The sequence below is a fragment of the Orcinus orca genome, chromosome 2 (assembly GCF_937001465.1).
Source record: "Orcinus orca chromosome 2, mOrcOrc1.1, whole genome shotgun sequence".
Taxonomy (NCBI): Eukaryota; Metazoa; Chordata; class Mammalia; order Artiodactyla; family Delphinidae; genus Orcinus; species Orcinus orca.
This window is the reverse complement of record NC_064560.1, coordinates 13,268,516-13,286,936: the sequence shown is the minus strand read 5'-3', so window position 1 is coordinate 13,286,936 and position 18,421 is coordinate 13,268,516. Positions and strand designations below refer to the sequence as shown.

General features: G+C 41.8%; 2 protein-coding genes across 2 annotated transcripts in view; both read right to left on the bottom strand.

Moving 5' to 3' along the window:
* Positions 1-9,003, bottom strand: part of LOC117197043 (uncharacterized) — a 157,299-nt gene extending 148,296 nt beyond the window's left edge. Inside the window, exon 1 of the mRNA XM_049704845.1 lies at positions 8,937-9,003. Coding sequence (XP_049560802.1) covers positions 8,937-9,003 — 67 coding nt within the window. The remainder of the gene's footprint in view (positions 1-8,936) is intronic.
* Positions 1-18,421, bottom strand: part of LOC117197040 (uncharacterized) — a 33,307-nt gene that overhangs the window by 3,638 nt on the left and 11,248 nt on the right. Inside the window, exons 3-6 of the mRNA XM_049704842.1 lie at positions 16,451-16,595; positions 15,792-16,185; positions 11,780-15,722; positions 8,981-9,159 (exon numbers count right to left, since the gene is read on the bottom strand). Of these exons, the coding sequence (XP_049560799.1) occupies positions 14,698-15,722; positions 15,792-16,185; positions 16,451-16,595 (1,564 nt within the window). The 3' untranslated portion in view covers positions 8,981-9,159; positions 11,780-14,697. The remainder of the gene's footprint in view (positions 1-8,980; positions 9,160-11,779; positions 15,723-15,791; positions 16,186-16,450; positions 16,596-18,421) is intronic.

Below are 18,421 nucleotides of genomic sequence, written 5' to 3'. Positions count from 1 at the left end.
TAGGTAATTTTTTAATTAAAAAAATAAAGCAAGCTCAAGTAAATCCATATTTGAAAGGTTTGGTAGTATTACAACATGATTCATCCTAGAACATTGTAAATAACAAGTGCTCTTGTATAAAGTATGATCCCACCAAAGGATGTTCTTCAAATATGAGAGATCACGAATAAAGCACTAGCCCAGTGCCCTGTGTTTATGATGTAGAGTAAAAGTTATCTTTTCCCTGTGGCCCTTTAAGGACACTATCACTCTTCCAGCAGCCCAAGTTGAAATCCTGACATCATCACAGGGGAAACGGGTTCGAGCCTTGGTCCGGGAAGATCCCACATGCTGCAGAGCAAATAAACCCGTGCGCCACAACTACTGAGCCTGAGCTCTAGAGCCCACCAGCTACAAATACTGAGCCCGCATGCCACAACTAATGAAGCCTGCACACCCAGAGTCCGTGCTGTGCAACGAGAAGCCAGCGCACTGCAACGAAGGGTAGCCCCCGCTCGCCGCAGCTAGAGAAAGCCCCTGCGCAGCAACGAAGACCCAGCGCAGCCAAAAATAAAAATAAATAAATAAATAAAAATTTTAAAAGATAAAGGCTTTTCTTATATTGGGTCAGTCACAAAGTCATAGATTCTACCTTTGCAACATCTCTAAACTTTGACTTTGTCTCCTCCTTTCCACTAAATACTTTTTTAAATTTTTATTTATTTATTTTTATTTTTGGCTGCGCTGGGTCTTCGTTGCTGCGCAGGGGCTTTCTCTAGCTGCGGCGAGCGGGGGCTACTCTTCGTTGCAGTGCGCTGGCTTCTCGTTGCACAGCACGGACTCTAGGTGTGCAGGCTTCATTAGTTGTGGCATGCGGGCTCAGTATTTGTAGCTGGTGGGCTCTAGAGCTCAGGCTCAGTAGTTGTGGCGCACGGGTTTATTTGCTCTGCAGCATGTGGGATCTTCCCGGACCAAGGCTCGAACCTGTGTCCCCTGCATTGGCAGGCGGATTCTTAACCACTGTACCACCAAGGAAGTCCCTTCACTACTTAATATTAATCCAATACATTCCATGTTCCAATTTCCCTACATAAAACGTAAGCTCCAATAAATGTGTACCAAAAATAATAACATTTAATGAGCATTTACTGTCAGATACATGCATTATATTTATCTTTCATCTATTCTGTAAGATGGATACTATTGTTATACCCATTCTATGGATAAAGGAACTAAGGCTTATAATGGTTTAAAATTTAAACCCCAAGCCTATTTAAACTTTAAATAACTTGCCCAAGGTACCACCTGCTGTTCCTTGTTGCTGTACCTTTTTTTTTTTTTCCACTCATCCCTGTACTTAGAATATCCTTCGTTCGTCATCTTGCCTATTAAAGCCTTACTTCTCCTTCAAGCTCATATAGTGGCCTCATCCTATGAAACCTTTCTTGATCCCTCCAACTAGATAAAATCTTTCCCTCTTGTAAACCATCTAGCACTTCTTCCTTGGCCAAACCTCACATTATATTGTGGCCATGTTTGCACCTATTGAATCTCCGTTCTAACCTATATACTCCTTGAGGTCAGAAATGTTATCCGTCTTTATACCTCCCATAGCACTTGACTTAGTCATGCTAAATAAATGTACTGAATAATTGAAATAATAGTGAAAGTGAAAGAGCTATCTATATTCAATATTTGTTCTAAAATATTAGTGGAGTTTACAGGTTCCTAATATGAAGCTGACTAAAAAATTAGTACTAGAGATTATCAAAGGAAGCAACAGGAATCCCAAGCTGATCAAAGAAGAGACTAATAAGAATCCAAATCGACTGTCTCTAGAAAAACTTTAACATTTTTTTTAAAGTTTAAAATACTGCTATTTAGGGAGGGTGGGAGGGAGGGAGACGCAAGAGGGAAGACATATGGGAACATATGTTTATATATGACTGATTCACTTTGTTATAAAGCAGAAACTAACACACCATTGTAAAGCAATTATACCCCAATAAAGATGTTAAAAAAAAAATACTGCTATTTCTAAAGGTGATTTTGGTACCGTTAAGGCTGAAGTGCTTTTCTAGACTTATTCATTTAACAAACACATATATAAGACTTTGTTTCAGGCACTGTTCCAAGGCCTTTGCAAATATTTACTCATTCAAATTTTATAACAACCTTGTGAAGTAGGTTCCATTATTATCATCCCTGTTTTACAGGTAGAGAAACTAAGAAGTTAAGTAACTTACCCAAAATCACACAGCTAGTAAGTGACAGGGAGAGTTCAAATTCAGGCATCCTTCTCCAGACAACTCACTTAACTGCTAGTCTATCCTGCCTCTTTTTTTTTTTTTAGTGCACAGTAGTTCTTGAGTACTGTACAATAGACATTTTTAAAAAATAATTTGGAGACTTTAAAAATCTTCCACTAGTTTAAAGGTTTTTTAAACATGATTTCAGACTTAAAAGTTGCAAGAATAGTACAAAGAATTCAACCAAATTTCCCAAATGTTAGTATCTTACTACACTGACTTTATCCTTTTCTCTTTCTTTCTCTCAATATTTAATTTTTTCTGATCTGTTTAAGAGTAAATTGCAGATGTAATAGCCCCTAAATACTTCAGTGTGTTTCCTAAAGTTAAGGAATTCTATTACATAACCACAGAACAATGATCAAAATTAGGACCTTAACATTGATACGGCACCATTAGGGTTAGGACTTAATCTGTAGATCTTATTCCAATTTCACCAGTTGTTCCAATAAGGTCCTTTATGGCAAAAGAAAATTTAAGATCGTAATTTGCATGTCATTGTCCTGTCTTTCAGTTTTCTTTAATCTGTAACAGTTCCTGAGTCTGTGTCTCTTTCTGTCTCTTACATACCATAACTTGGACATTTCAGCAGAGTACAGGCCAGTTATGTTGTAAAATGTCCTTAAATGTCAGGTTGTCTGGTGTTTCCTGATGACTAGATTCAGGTTAGGTGCTTTTGCTCCCTCTAACACATTTAGTATACTGGATACTGTAACATCAATCTGAAATAATGGTAAAATGAAAAAAAAAATGAGGCTAGAAGAAGCACAGAGAGATGAGTGATGTCGATCATGAGTCTGGCAGAAACAGAACTTCTCAGGATTCCTCAACATCATATGTACAGTCTCAACTATTTAAACAGGAATATTCTTGAAATAATAATTTAAATTTTATTTTAAAGTCCCCTAACTGTACCTCTTCTTTGTTTGTTTCAGTTATATGTTCACTGAATCACTATGACCTGACACTTCATCTCCTGAGAAATAGCCACCAGAAAGTGGAACAACCGTTGCCTATGATTTTTGGGTGGGATGAAGCCCTCAGTGAATGGTCATTGAGTTTTGTGGTTCAAAAATAAAATCCTTGGGCTTCCCTGGTGGCGCAGTGGTTGAGAGTCCGCCTGCCGATGCAGGGGACGCGGGTTCGTGCCCCGGTCTGGGAAGGTCCCACATGCCGCGGAGCAGCTGGGCCCGTGAGCCATGGCCACTGAGCCTGCGCGTCCAGAGCCTGTGCTCCACAACGGGAGAGGCCACAAGAGTGAGAGGCCTGCGTACCGCAAAAAATAAATAAATAAATAAATAAATAAAATAAAATCCTTTATCACTTGGTTATAAAGAATCAAGTCTTCCTCACCTGTTAACCTCTTGGTGAACAGATACATCTGAATTTCTGAAACTGAACTAAGACTCACATGGAGCTGCTGGGGTTTATCAGAGTTTGGACAAGTGTGCCTCTTGTCCTGGACTGGCTGCCACAAAACAGTTTGTATTAGTTGGGGCTCTTCAGAGAAACAGAACCAATAGGACACATATACAGAAAGAGACTTATTCTGAAGTGTTGCCTCCTGAGGTTATGGAAGCTAAGAAGAACCACGATCTGCCATCTAGAAGCTGGAGGCCCAGTCCATGCCCAAAGGGCTGAGAACCAGGGGAACCAATGATGTAAGTCCCAGTCCTGCCCAAGAAAAGGAGCACCAAAGTCTGAGGGCAGAACAAGAAAGATGTCCCAGTTCAAAGAGAAAGGTCCTTCCTCTGCCTTTTGCTTTAGTCAGGCCCCCAATGGATTGGATGATGCCCATCCACACTGGTGAGGGGGATCTTCTTTACTCAGTCTACTGATTCAAATGCTAATCTCCTCTAGAAACAGCCTCACAGACACATCCAGAAATAATGTTTTACCAGCATTTTGGGCATCCTTTAGCCCAGTCAAGTTGACACATAAAATTAACCATCACACAGCTCTTAAGCATGACCAATAAAACATAGGGAGCAGAGATTTTTCAAAGATTTAGCACTGTCTAAATAATCACAAAAATCCTTTCAGAGATAATAGGGGATCTATGCACAATTCAACAAGGGATCTCAACAGAAACATTGTGCCAAGGGTTCCCCTTTGTCAAGACCAGGAAAGAGTTTGTGATCTGTTTACTTAGAGGGAAAAAAATCCAACTTTCTTTATGAGCTAAAGAACCAAATACAACTGTCTACGGCAGTTCAAGAGAATTCTTTCCCCATCATGTGAGCTTCACCTTACTACCATATTTTTTCTAACCTAGGGAATGTTTTTTATGCTTTCTTTTCCTATTAAGATTGCCAGTAACAGAAATACAAAGACTAAAATTGAATCAAGAGATTCTATTGCCCGAGTGAAGAGATTTTTCATTTCTGAGAATTCTTACATTTAGAATAGAGACATTTAAAATCATTTGTCTAGGTCTTCCCTGGTGGCTCAGTGGTTGAGAGTCCGCCTGCCGATGCAGAGGACACGGGTTCGTGCCCCGGTCTGGGAAGATCCCACATGCCGCGGAGCGGCTAGGCCCGTGAGCCATGGCCGCTGAGCCTGCACGTCCAGAGCCTGTGCTCCGCAAGGGGAGAGGCCACAACAGTGAGAGGCCCGTGTACCACAAAAAAAAAAAAAAAAAAAAAATCATTTGTCTAAGTTCACAGGCATAACAAATACATATTTCTTTAAAATTAATAATTTGAAGGCTTTTGCTTGAAGTCATACACTAGGTTTTAAATTAACATTAAGCATTCTAACAATAAGAAATTGAAAGTCTCAGTTCATAATTGACTTTTTAACTGCTTCATAGAATACACAGAGAAATTGCCAAAGCCCACATCATCAACGTAAAAGTAGAATTATATAAAAGGTTCATGCAGGTGAGCACTTAAATTTAGATTTATGCATATAATTTACTTATTTTAGATGGGAGACTTTAATGCAAGGCTTCTTTTTCAATAAGGTATGAAAGAAAATCCAAACTGACAAGTCTCTTGAATTATCAAGTAATTTGAGAATAAGAATGTCTTCAATGTAATTCACTTTACAGTTCTGGAATTGCAGTTGCGGTACTGGCATGAGGATAGACATAGAGATCATGGAATAGAATTGAAAGCCCAGATACCTGTAACCAACTGATTCTCAACAAGTGTGCCAAGGCAATTCAATAGGGAAAGAACAGTCTTCAACAAATGGTTCTGGGACAACGTATCCACATGCAAAAGAATGAAGTTGGATCCCTAACTCACGCCATATACAAAAATTAACTCAAAATGGATCAAAGACCTAAATGTAAGAACTAAAATCATAAAACTACTAGAAAAAACCATAGGCCTTCATTTTCATGACCTTGGATTGGGCAACAATTTCTTTAAAAAAAAAATACAAGCACAAGTAAAAAAAGAAAAAAAATAGATAAATTGGATGTCATCAAAATTGAAAACTTTTGTGCTTTAAAGTTCCCTGTCAAGAAAGTGAGGGGAAAAAAACCCCACAGAATGAAAGAAAATATTTGCAAATTATATATCAGATAAGAGTCTAACATCCAGAATATATCAATATAAAAACTCTTAAACTGCAATAATGAAAAGAAAAATAACCCAATTTAAAAATGGGCAAAGGATTTGTAGACATACCTTGGAAGAAGCTATACAAATGGCCAACAGACACATGAAAAACTGCTCAATATCATTAGTCATTAGGGAAATGTAAATGAAAGCACAATGAGATATCACTTCACATCTGCAAGGATGCAATAATAAAAAAAGATGGACAATAACAAGTGTCGACCAGGAGGTGCAGAAACTGGAACACTTCTACATTGCTGGTGAGAACGTAGAGTGATACTGCTATTTTGGAAAACAGTTTGATGGGTCCTCAAAATGTTAAACATAGGGCTTCCCTGGTGGCGCAGTGGTTGAGGGTCCGCCTGCCGATGCGGAGGACACGGGTTCGTGTCCCGGTCTGGGAAGATCCCACATGCCATGGAGGGGCTAGGCCCCTGAGCCATGGCCGCTGAACCTGCGCGTCCAGAGCCTGTGCTCCACAACGGGAGAGGCCACAACAGTGAGAGGCCCGCGTACCGCAAAAAACAAAGTGTTAAACATAGAGTCACCATATGACCCAGCAATTTTACTCCTAAGCACTTGAAAACATAGGGCCACACAAAAACTCATACAATAATGTTCACAGCAGCATTATTCACAATAGCTCAAGATGGAAACAACCTAATCCATTAACTGACGATTTGACAAGCAAAATGTGCTATGTCCAATTCATGGAATATGATTTAACCATAAAAAGGAATAAAGTATTGACACATGCTATGAGATGAATGAACCTTAAAAACTTCATGCTGTTTTTTTTGTTTTGATTTGTTTTTTCATGCAAAGGTAAAGAAGCCAGACTCAAAGACCACATATTGTATGGTTCCATTTGTATGAAATGTCCAGAATAAGCAAATCTACAGAGAAAGCAGAAGCCAAGGACTGGAGAATGGGGGACTGGAGGATGACTGGTAGTGGGCATGGGGTTTCTTTGGGGAATGATTAAAATATTCTGGGATTAGATAGTGATGATGGTTGCACACTCTGTAAATACCCTTAATTGTACACTTTAAAGGAGTGAATTTTATGGTATGCAAATTATATCTCAATTAAAATAAATAGAAACAGGAAACATAACCGTGCCTTTCAATTGTTTACTAGTGTAGAAATGAAGGCACAGAGAATTAGCAAAATTGCCCAAAGTTAGCAGTGGAACCTGCATTCTGATTTGCAAATCTGTGTATTCTAATCTACTGTTCACTGTGACTAGCGGGGTCTAATCCAACTCCCGTGTTGAAACTGTCACCTGGTTTCCGGTTAATTACTGAAATTTGATGACAAATCTGGCAGGAAACATTTCCTTACCTACTCACTCTGTAAAATGCAGTGGCTTGATATCTAAATCTACCTCTGTATTATCAGTTTATTTAGGATCAAATTTTAAATCAGTACACGGTGACTGAAAACCTTGCACATGCCCAGTCCCATGCACGTTTCTGGAAATGCAGAACTCAACGTCAGAAAGTCAGGGAATTAGAGATATAGATTGAGAAATCAAGTGTCTGGTGGTGCTGGTTTAAGTCCTAAGATGGGAGGAAATTGCTGGGGAAGAGCAAGCAGAGAAGAGAGGAACTAGAACGGAACCCAGGGAACAGATGTTTCAGAGCCGTCAGAGATCAGCCTGCCAGTGACAGGCACTGATAAGAAGTGGTTAGTGAATGATAGAGGCAGGAGAAAGCTACCCTACCTGATAGGAAACCTTGTATCTTATCACATTACATTGTTATTATCTGTTTACATGACTGTCTCCCTTGCTCCTTGGGTTTCTGCCTCCCTCTACTGCAGAAAAGTATTTCAATAAGTCACCAAGACCCTCCAAATTGTCAGACTCCATGGACTTTCACCACTCCTTCTTACTTTATCACTGTATTGTATTTGATACTGTAAACAGACCATTACCTTATTTTTTCTTAAAGTGTGGGCATAAAAATGGTGCTCCTTTCCTGGGGGCCCAGAATGGGCGGCTCCTTGGACATAAGGCTGAGTTGGTGCTGCAGAGAACCCTCCTTGGACGTGTGCCATTCACCTCTCCCGAGCCCCTCACCCTCCCAACTCCACCGTCTCCACTGCAGCACGAAGATCAGTCAGAGTTCTTTGTGATGCTGCCCCAATGAAGCTCTACCCAGGGGATCCCACCACAGGAAACAGTTAGACCCAGACGTCCATAGAACAGAATGGTAAGAGTAGAGTCCTGGCTTCATCCAAACACACTGCCTTGTACAAGCTTCGTGACCCCTCTCCTGGTCCTATCCCCTTTGCAGGAGCCTCTTCCTCCGTTGACTGTCTAAACTGGCATGCTTCCTCCCTAGTCTCATGGTGCCAACCCCAATCTCTATATAAACAACTTATCAATTTACATTTCTCTTCCAGAACTGCTCCTGAGGTCCAACACCATATATCCATCTTGTCCTTAAGAAACCTCTCAAATTCAACATGCCAAGAAAAGGAACTCTTTCTCCCAAGACATGTTTTTCCTACATTTCTATTATCATGTACCCTTTAACCCAACCTGCAATCTAGGAATCATCCTCTCTCTTTCCCTCTCCCAAAACCGACTGATAAGGTAATCCTATCCATTCTACTTCCATAAGATATCTTAGATCCAACAGCATTCTCATTAGTGTGCCGCATGTTACAGCCTAATCACTTCTTCCGTAAACTGCTGCCATTAACTCCCATCATGCCTTTACCCCATACAAGCCTCCAATTCACTGAAAGAGTGATCTTTCGAAAACACAAAACTGAATATTTAATTTACTAAATGAAAAAGTTTCAATAACCTATACCATGGTTCCCACACTATGCACAAGTCACCCTTGGGCACCGCAGTGAACTCAGGTTTGCTATAAGCTATTTAATTTTTTTGAGGGAAACGCAGCAACATCTATCAGACACCACACAAACTACCACTATTATGGCATTTGGAACTAACTACGTAATGAATGGAACTGTTATTTCTCTTGGCCTAGGGCATCATGAAAAAATTAGAGAGACACTAAGGGTGCGGTGAACTGAGAAAGTTTGGGTACCTATGACCTACCAAATATCTTCAAACCCTCTAGCATGACATAAACTGGTACCCACCTCTCCAGCTTCATCTCTCTCATCACGCCTTGTCTTCTTCCCTAGTCCTACTCTTCAATCCAGCAGACAAACGTGCATCTCTCCAGACATGTCCTTTCTGCCATCCTGAGTAGTCAGACTCTGGCTCTAAGAGAGTAGAGACATGGCCTACCCAGGGTTTAGGGGTGAGACCAGATACCCTTAAGAGAACACAAGATGAGGTAAACAAACCAAAGAAGTCACTCCACAACCCCTACACTGGGTGGATTCTGTATGAGTTGGATAATCTGAAGTTAAAAAAAAAATTGGTTGACTATTCTTCAGAATTTCACATGTATTTGTCAGGCCAAGGAAAGGGGAGAGACCAGCCCCGTGGTCCTCATCTTCTCCCCCTTTTCTACAGAGGTCTGTATTTTTCTAGGGCAGAAGGCAAAGAGGCAACCAACAAAGCAACCGTAAGACTGTCTTTGTTAATGGCTGTACCACCCCTTCCTTCCCCGAAAAGGGGCCTAGCACCTGAGTTATATAAATGACTGCTCTTTTCTCTGTGCCCCACTTTATCTCATTTTATCACAGCACCTCTAATATTTTTGCACTTACCTGTTCACCTGTCTTCTCCGCTTGACTATAAACTTGTGGAGGGCCAAGACTATGCCTGATTTGGTTCTGTATTCTCCTCACCTAGCAGAGTGCCTGATACATAGTATGTGATGAATGGATAGTTGATGAATAAATTTCAAAGAGGGTGTGGGTGAGCCCCACAAGAAGCTCAAGCAAGTTAGAAAATAAAGTGTCCATTAGACTAAAAAGTCCAAAAGTCACTGATGATAGCAGTTAAAGATGTTTCTAGAGAGTGACAGGGACAAACGGGTTTGCACATGCTGAGGTGCAAACTAGGAGACATGGCAGTGCTTACTAAGTAAAAACCACTCCCGCATTTCCTCCTTGCTATACAGAACTTCAGTTTTCTTTAGGCATCGAGAAGATTCCCTTTGATGTGGAAACATGGGCCCAGTTCCTAAACTATATCAAAATTCTGACTGATGAGATGTAAGAGGAAATCCTTTGGTGGGGTGTTTTTGGAAAATACTTTACCTCCTCTACAAGGCTAAGGCTGATGAAGAATAAACTTTCTGCCTGCCTTCCCACCTTTGCACCCACGGTGAAGATGTGATACTTGAAGTGTAGCAGCCATTCTACAACCATGAGGTAAAGGTCAAGCGAATTTCAGAGCTATGACATCACTGAACCGCTGAGAAAATATTAGCAACTCTTTACCCACGGACTTCTTGTCACGTTAAAAACAAAAACAACAACAAACAACAACAACAAAAAACAACCTTCTGTTTCAGCTGGGTTTTCTATTACATTCTAATTTATACAGGAAGAAAGAAAAGAGAGACAAGTGAGTATAGACCCCTCTTTTTAATAAACATAGTACAAATAATACAGATTAGCAGCTAAAAGACAGTTTATTTCAGTTGTCTTTGGAAATGAGGCTGGAAATGCAAGTGTAATGAGGGTACAGGGGCCTCTACTGCCAGAGAAGAGACTTGGACTGTAATTCTGTTGGCATTAGGGAGTCATAAAAGGTTTCTGAGTAAAGTTTTAGGACTTCCAGAAGGTTACTTTGGCATAATGAGCAGGAGCCATATGTGCCCAAAGAGTAATGCATCTCACGACACTTGCATTTGACATGATTGTATTGGCGTCGCCCACCAACGCATACGGCAGGAGTTCATACCATGTGGGAACGCCCCTCGCTCAGCTCACACATGAGTAGGCGAAACAATAACCATGTTGCTTCCCCATGCTTGTTGGCCTAATACTAACAAACATAAAGTCTCAAAGCAAATGAAATATTACATCATTTCAGTGCTGCCATACTATGAATAGTCCCTGGGAAAGCTACAAGCAAACAAAACTTCTGTTAATGAAAAGTAGCAACGGTAGAAATATACATTGTATGAACTCCTGCCATGTAGAATGAGAACACGAGACCACATATATACTTCCAAAATACCAATTCCTCATACTCAATCTGCACCAAAAAAATCAAACATGCCAAAATAACATCTTGCATGCTAGGCCTGAGACTGATTTTTCAAAAGTGTTTCTATAATGGGGTGGAAGGTTTTTAATTTACTTCCTTCTAAAAGCATTTTTAATGATTACATCATCTAAGAATAAATGCTCTTATATTTATTCATAGTTTCAAACATGTTTCTCTCTTCTCACTAAATGTACTCAGAAAACAAATAAGCTTACAACAGAGAAACACCAAACTAGGGAAATCTCTGTGATGTGAACATCATATAACAAACACAGTAGAGGAAAAATACTAAGGAATGGTGTTTACTTTATCATCATATATGTGAACACCATCCTACAAAGATTATTACTAAGAAAAAGAAAAGTGTCATTGTTTGTTTTTTGCACTAGGAATTGATGTTAGAGATTTTTTTTTAAAATAAATTTATTTATTTATTTTTGGCTGTGTTGGGTCTTTGCTGCTGCGCTACGCACAGGCTTTCTCTAGTTGCATGAGCGGGGACTACTCCTCGTTGTGGTGCGCGGGCTTCCCACTGCAGTGGCTTCTCTTGTTGCGGAGCCCAGGCTCTAGCCCAGGCTCTACTTCAGTAGCTGTGGCGCACGGGCTTAGTTGCTCTGCAGCATGTGGGATCTTCCCGGACCAGGGATTGAACCCGTGCCCCCTGCATTGGCATGCAGATTCTTAACCACTGCACCACCAGGGAAGTTCCAAAGATTTTTAAATAAATTATAACAATCTTTTTTTTAATACATTTATTTATTACTTACTTATTTTTGTCTGCGTTGGGTCTTTGTTGCTCCTCGCGGGCTTTCTTTTTTTGTTGTTTTAGTTGCAGCGAGCAGGGGCTACTCTTCATTGCTGTGCGCAGGCCTCTCATTGCGGTGGCTTCTCTCGTTGTGGAGCACGGACTCTAGGTGCACGGGCTTCAGTAGTTGTGACTCGCGGGTTCTAGGGTGCAGGCTCAGTAGTTGTGGCACACGGGCTTAGTTGCTACGCGGCATGTGAGATCTTCCCGGACCAGGGCTCAAACCCGTGTCCCCTGCATTGGCAGGCGGATTCTTAACCGCTGCACCACCAGGGAAGTCCAATTATAATAATCTTATGATAAAGTACAAACAACAAAAAGGTTAACATCCTACCATAGGTGGCTCTGATCTTTTTATAAAGAATTGATACCCCCTTTGGATTCCTTCCTATTCCCCTCCTTCCTTTTCTCCAAAAGGAAATCACTTTTGAAGTCAATATATATCCTTCCTGGTAATAGCACTATACTTTTACTTCACATGTGTATATCCGTATCCTTTACTTACATGATTATTCATGTGTAAATTATTAAATTCTTTATATGCTATTCACACATTCTGAATATTAATCCTTTGTCGAGTTCATGTCTTGGAAATATTGTCTCCATTTGTCCTTTTATGATGTCTTTTGTCATATATATATGATTTATTTTAACATAATTCAATTTATCCTTTCCTCTATGGATTGTGCATTTTAATGTTTTAAGAAATCCTTCCCTACACCAAGGTCATAAAGATATTCTCCTGTATTTCCTTCCAATATTTTTAAAGTTTTGTTTTTCTTATTTAGGTTTTTGGTCTATCTGAAATTTAATTTGTGTGTAGAGTAAGGTAGGGATCTAATTTTATTTTTGTCCATATGAATGTTTGTTTTTAAATGAGAAAAAATAAAGAAGGAATTAATCCCTCCTTACAAACTGTAAACTCTTCAACATCAGATACCATGTCTGATTTATACCCTTCTCCCCAATACACTGCCTCGATGGGCTTTGAACATTACTAGTACTAGATATCTAGATATCTAAATATATGATACTTTTTTCTAGCCCCACTTGCTTATATACAAAGTTGTCCATCTAAAATAAACTGAGTTGTGCCTTAATTTATCTCCTTTGAGCAGGAAATAACATCTTAATAGTATTAACTTGGTATTAAGTACTGAATCATTCCAATTAAAATGAAGGGTAATAATAACTTTCTAACTTTGCCTATTTTTAGAAATCTTGTCTGGAAAAAAGAAAATCTACCTACCCTTCCAGTGAGACTCATTTTATTTGTTCATCTACCAGGAGAAAAGCATAACAAAGCAGCAGGAGCCTGGATTAAAACCTATTTTTAAAAGACATAAAGTCAACTATTTGAGTCAGAGAAAAACACATGCAAAACTCAATTTGATAAACATATCATGAGGATAGCAATTCACAGATTTAGGCTCTTAATAAGGCCTAGTTCCATTGGTTTAGTTCTTGCAAGACCTACTTCCTTTCTCCTTTCTTTCATAAAGAAATAGTCTGAAAGTAAGAGATGAACATAACCTAACTTTAATCAAAGCAATAAATGAAAACCAAGGAAGGTAATTTTTACAAAGAACCATTCTAAGATTCTTTCAAAGAATACTAACCTGAGACATTTTTTAAAAGATTCTCCTTGTAAAAGTTTGAAATCTTTTCAAATAATTCCAAGAGCATTAGAATCACATACGGGAGGAGCACTTGTGTTTTCTTCTGGAGGATATGGTTCTGACAGACCTCTAGAGGAGGTGAAACTGGCCAGAAGATTTGGGAATAAAGTGAAGTGTAGTTGGTAATAAATATACTGGGAAGCAAAATCAGTTTATTTTCAAATATTGTACGGAGACTAACCTTTCTACCATGACTAAAAGACGAACTCAGGTCAGAAAATGATGTCACTGCTTTAAGATTTGTATTGACTGAAGCTCTTCACTTGAAATAGCTTCTATCAGCTGGTTCTTTAACAGAACCAAGGCAAATTCTGCCCAACTCCCCCTTAGCCCCCCCCCCAAAAAAGCAAAAACAAACCCCGACACTCTCTACTACTAAGATAGAGCACAATCAGGAAATATCACCTTCTGCTCTTTTAACGTAGCAACATATTTCCCACTGTTTCACTGAAGAGCGCTTAGAGACCTTGAACCTCAAAATCATAATGCGTCTAGAGAAATTATCCGAGAACCACAATTGGGGGGTGTTATGTATTCAAAAGCATCGGTCTCTTTTGAAAGAGTTCACCCTCATTTTTTAAAGGATCAAAGTCAACTATGAGTGTAAAAGAAAAAGTCATTTTCAAAAAAGTCTGGCCTTAAAAACATAAGTATCTTAGTGCTTGGGGTTCCCTCTGCTCAAAAGAAAACAAGAAAAAGTGATTAATATTGCTGTCTTCTCTGCACGCTTCTCTTAAAATGGTCTTTGGAAGTCCCTTGGGAAAATGAGATCCACCTATCCGAAGTATGCCACGCTCACGATCACTGCAAAAACGATATTCTAAGCTTAAAATATATAAAAAGGTATTCACTTCTGCGTAAGCCCTGAGCCGCCTCCTGGGCGGTGACGCCTGGCTGGTGGGACGGCGCCGCGCGAGTCCGGGCGCAGAGCCGCGGGGGACGAGGGCGCAGGGCGAGCGCACGGCTAATTAAAGGAGCTGTTTGGGTTCTAAATAAAACCTGTCTCTACCAAACCCACTCGCTACCTAGCCTCACCGTCCCTACCGCCCCCGCTCCCCGACACGCAGAAAACATCAAGTGAGACGGGCGGGGGAGCGCGAGCCCAGAAAGGGAACTGAGAAGAGAAGCGCCTGTGACACAAAATGGAGAAGGAGGAACCGAGAGGGGAAAGGAAAGAAGGAAAAGCGGGGAAAGGAGGTTGTTAATCAGAAAAGCAAAGGGGCGATGGGGTAGAGATTACAGGGAGGAGAGCCGAGGAGAGGGGCGTTGAAGGACTAGAAACACAAAGTAGACGAAGTAAGAGACAGAGGAAAGAAAGACGTCCTAGAGGCCGAGGCTCCATTTTCAGCAGCGCCATTTCGCTTTTCCTTTCGCCGCGTTTTGTTTGGTTTTGTTTGCAGCCGGTGGACGGGCGCCAGCGCAATTCTGCAGCTTCAGCAGCTTTGGTCCGACAGATGGGGAGGGACGCAGGGCCCGGGCGCTGGCGCGGCCCCCTCCCCGTCCTGGACGTTCCGCGCATCTCCCGCCCGCGCTGCTCCTGGCGGCAAGGCGGCCCCCCCCCCCTCGGTCCCCGGCCCGTAGGGGAGACGGCCCCGGGGCCCGCGGCTACACCCCCGGGGCAGGCACATAGAGCCCTCCAATTCGCCCGCGGCGTTGGTGGTGGGCGCGTGCCGCAAAGGGATGGAGGAATCGAGAAGCGTCGAGGAAAGAAAACGAAAAAGACAAACTGTACCCGAGGGGAGGAGGGGAGGGCGCACGCTGGGCGGGGGAGGGAGGCCCGAAAATAGACCTTTCCCGGGTAACTGGGGGCCCGGCCCGCCTTCGGCCCCGGGGTGAGCGGCCCGCAGAACACCTCCACCTGCGCCCGGCGGCGGGAGTGGCGCGGCCCCGTTCGCGCACTCGCGCCCGGGCTGCGTCCCCGGCCAACCCGGAGCCCTGCTGCCCGAAGCGGCGCCGGGCCCAGGCCTCCAGGCCTCTCCCGGGCGCAGCCGGAAGAACGGCCAAGGTCGGGCTCGGCCGGGAACCTCAGGCGGGCCCGGAGGGAAAGACGGGCCAGCGCCAGCCTCGGGGCGCCCGTCTGAGAGGCGGCACGGGACGCCGGTCTGCGGGGTGCGAGTCCCAGGGATTTACGGTGCGGGCGGTGCCTCGAAGCTCCTTCGGGGTTAAATTCTGGAGCAATGGGAGGCGGTTCAGTAAACAGAAAATCAGGTTTTCTCACCCCCGACCCTCAACTGATGGTTTCCGTCGACTGAGTGTCCGTTGTAAGAGTGTCCAACGCGCCCTGGGTACATTTACTTCGTACTCCTCTCCTTTTTTTCTTCACTTGCACTTGACATTGTCTTTCGCTCAAAGTCACGTCCTTGCCGGCGCCAGAGGAGCCCCCGGCTCCCCGGCGCCCGCACCCCACCGCTAGGTCCGCGGCACTCGCCGCCCCCGAGCCTCTAGGGACGAGTCGGGGGGAGACGCCGGGCAGGAAGTCCGTGCGTCGGGGGCTGCGGCCGGTCTCGGCCCAGCTCCCCGCGCGGACCCGTGCAAGGGCGGCCGCGGCCAAGGAGGCACAGCGGCCAGACCCGCCGTCGGGTTCCGCGCCGTGCTGCGCGGCGAACCAGCACAGCCGCCTCCTGCCTCCAGGGCCCTCCTTCCTTCCCGGTGCAGAGATGTGGTGGCTTGAGGCTGGAAGCCAGGGCTTCTACAGGCCGGTGCAGCGGAGCCCGTAAAGGTGTGGACTTGGGATCACCGCAGTGGTAACTGAACCCCGCAATGTCCCGGGGCGTTTCGGTCAGCGCTTCCTTGGCTTTGCACCTAGAAAAGAAACGTCTTCAGTCCTGTGCGCCCCGGCTCACTGCGTCCTCCTTTCGTGGTCAACTCTAACAACACAGCACTGTGCGTGCCACCGGCCCCTGGAGTGCTCGGATAACTCACACCCCGCAGTAAATCAGACGCGCCACCCAAACTTGGCGCCTTCGAAAATCTTTCGGTGCGGGCGGCGGGGTCCTGGAATCCACTCGCTCCGCCAGCCACGCACGCGCAGGCCCACCTGCCGCTCTGCCTTGGACCTCGTAACTCGGCTCTTCTATCGCCACTACTACATTAATCGGCCTTTAAATTTTGAAATAACATTTAGGTTATTTCCAACAGTTGCTCCTTGATATAAATAGTTTTTCAGATTACAGATTTCCACAAGGAAAACATGTCTTTCTCAAACGGGGGGGTGCGGGGGGGGAACCACCCAGTTTCTTGTATTCTTCAGTTAGAAAAGTTGCATTAAAATGCAGATTTCGAATTACTTCAGGGTTAAACTCTTTTCCCAAAGAGAAAGCTCGATGGCTAACCTCAAACTTTAATCTTGACATCTTTAGTTATGGTGATCTCCTTGTTTTTTGTGATTTTGAAACACAAGGAGATCGATGCTAAAGTCAAAAATTCAAATTCAGAGGGCTGTCTATGATGGTTATAGAATATTCCACAAAATTAAGAAGTAAAGAATATTAACAAGCTATAAGGCCTAGTTCACAAATAACACTGCAGCTTCGGTTCTGAAACAGATAAAAAGGACCGCAGGAGATTTTAAAAATTAAAGTATTCACAGTCTGTAATAGACATTTGACAATATATGAAATTTAAATTGAGCATTGTCCATAAGTCTCATGCTTATATTATGTTTCTTGGATTTACTCAAGTTTTTTGTGCTTCCCTCTTTTGTGGGAAAGCTTACATATAATGCACTATGTTTCTTTTAATTTAATCATAATTTTTCTCTTTTTAAGTGCAAACTCAAAAGCCATTTAGAAAAGGATATTTTATGACAGACAAATACAAGGGCAAATAAAACTTAAAATAAGTAACTTTCTCATCTCTCAAGGATCACTTTCTTCAGAAATAAAAGTTGGAAGTTGTAGTTTGGCAGGTACTCTATCCATTCTTAAATCTAGCCTCTGAATGCAACTGATTAGGTATTAAGGCCTACTTTTTTTTTTTTTAACATTGCAAAGCATTTATTAAACTCTTAAGAGAAACTTGGGTTTCTTTTCCTAAGTCCATGAACTGATTAATTTTCAGTGTAGAATAAAGATCACTGTGTTAAGGTACCCCACTTCCAGCATTTCATGTGTTAAATAGTGCAAAGCAGTATGCAATTCAGAAAGAAAAGCATCTCTGTTTGATAGATTTACCCTGTAAAAGAAGGCATACAACCACTGTCTTAGAATTAAAAGAAGAGGCAAATTTTAAGTAGAACTCTTATGTTTGATTAAAAATCCATTTAGAAAGATAGTTAATTACCTTCAGAGCAAATTTTTGGCAAGACAGTTCTTAAGAATGCAAAAAACTAAATCAGAAATGTCCAATATATGGTAGTCAACTTATACAATTTTTACAAAACTACATTATTATTTTTAACGTTACCTATTCATCTCTTTGTCTTTCAAAATCTTAATACTGGTAATTTATTGAAGACTTTTAAGGCACTTCTTTATGTTTAGAATTGCCTGCTGTGTTACATCATAAGTCATAATTGCTTCAACCCACTGAAATAAGTGTATTTAAAATGTTCCTTATTTGTTTTATGAATGCCTCAAGTTTTCAAATATCTGCAATTTTTACATTTTGAGGTACATTTTTTTAGTGCTAGAATTGTTATATGTTAGCACATGGAATACATTCAAGTATTTCATTCTATTAGGATAAAAATGTAAATGCCTAAAATAAGGTATGTACAATCACAGGAAGCAGCAAAGCAAATAACCTCATTTTTCTATAATTCTATTGTCATTTTAAGAACATTCAATTAAAAACATAAAGTAAGTTATTTGCTAAGACCTTATTTTTGTAGTAGAATATTAAAAAGTTTGCTAAGACCTTATTTTTGTACTAAAATATTAAAAAGTAATACAGTTTATATTCTCTAGCAATCCCTTCCCAATCCA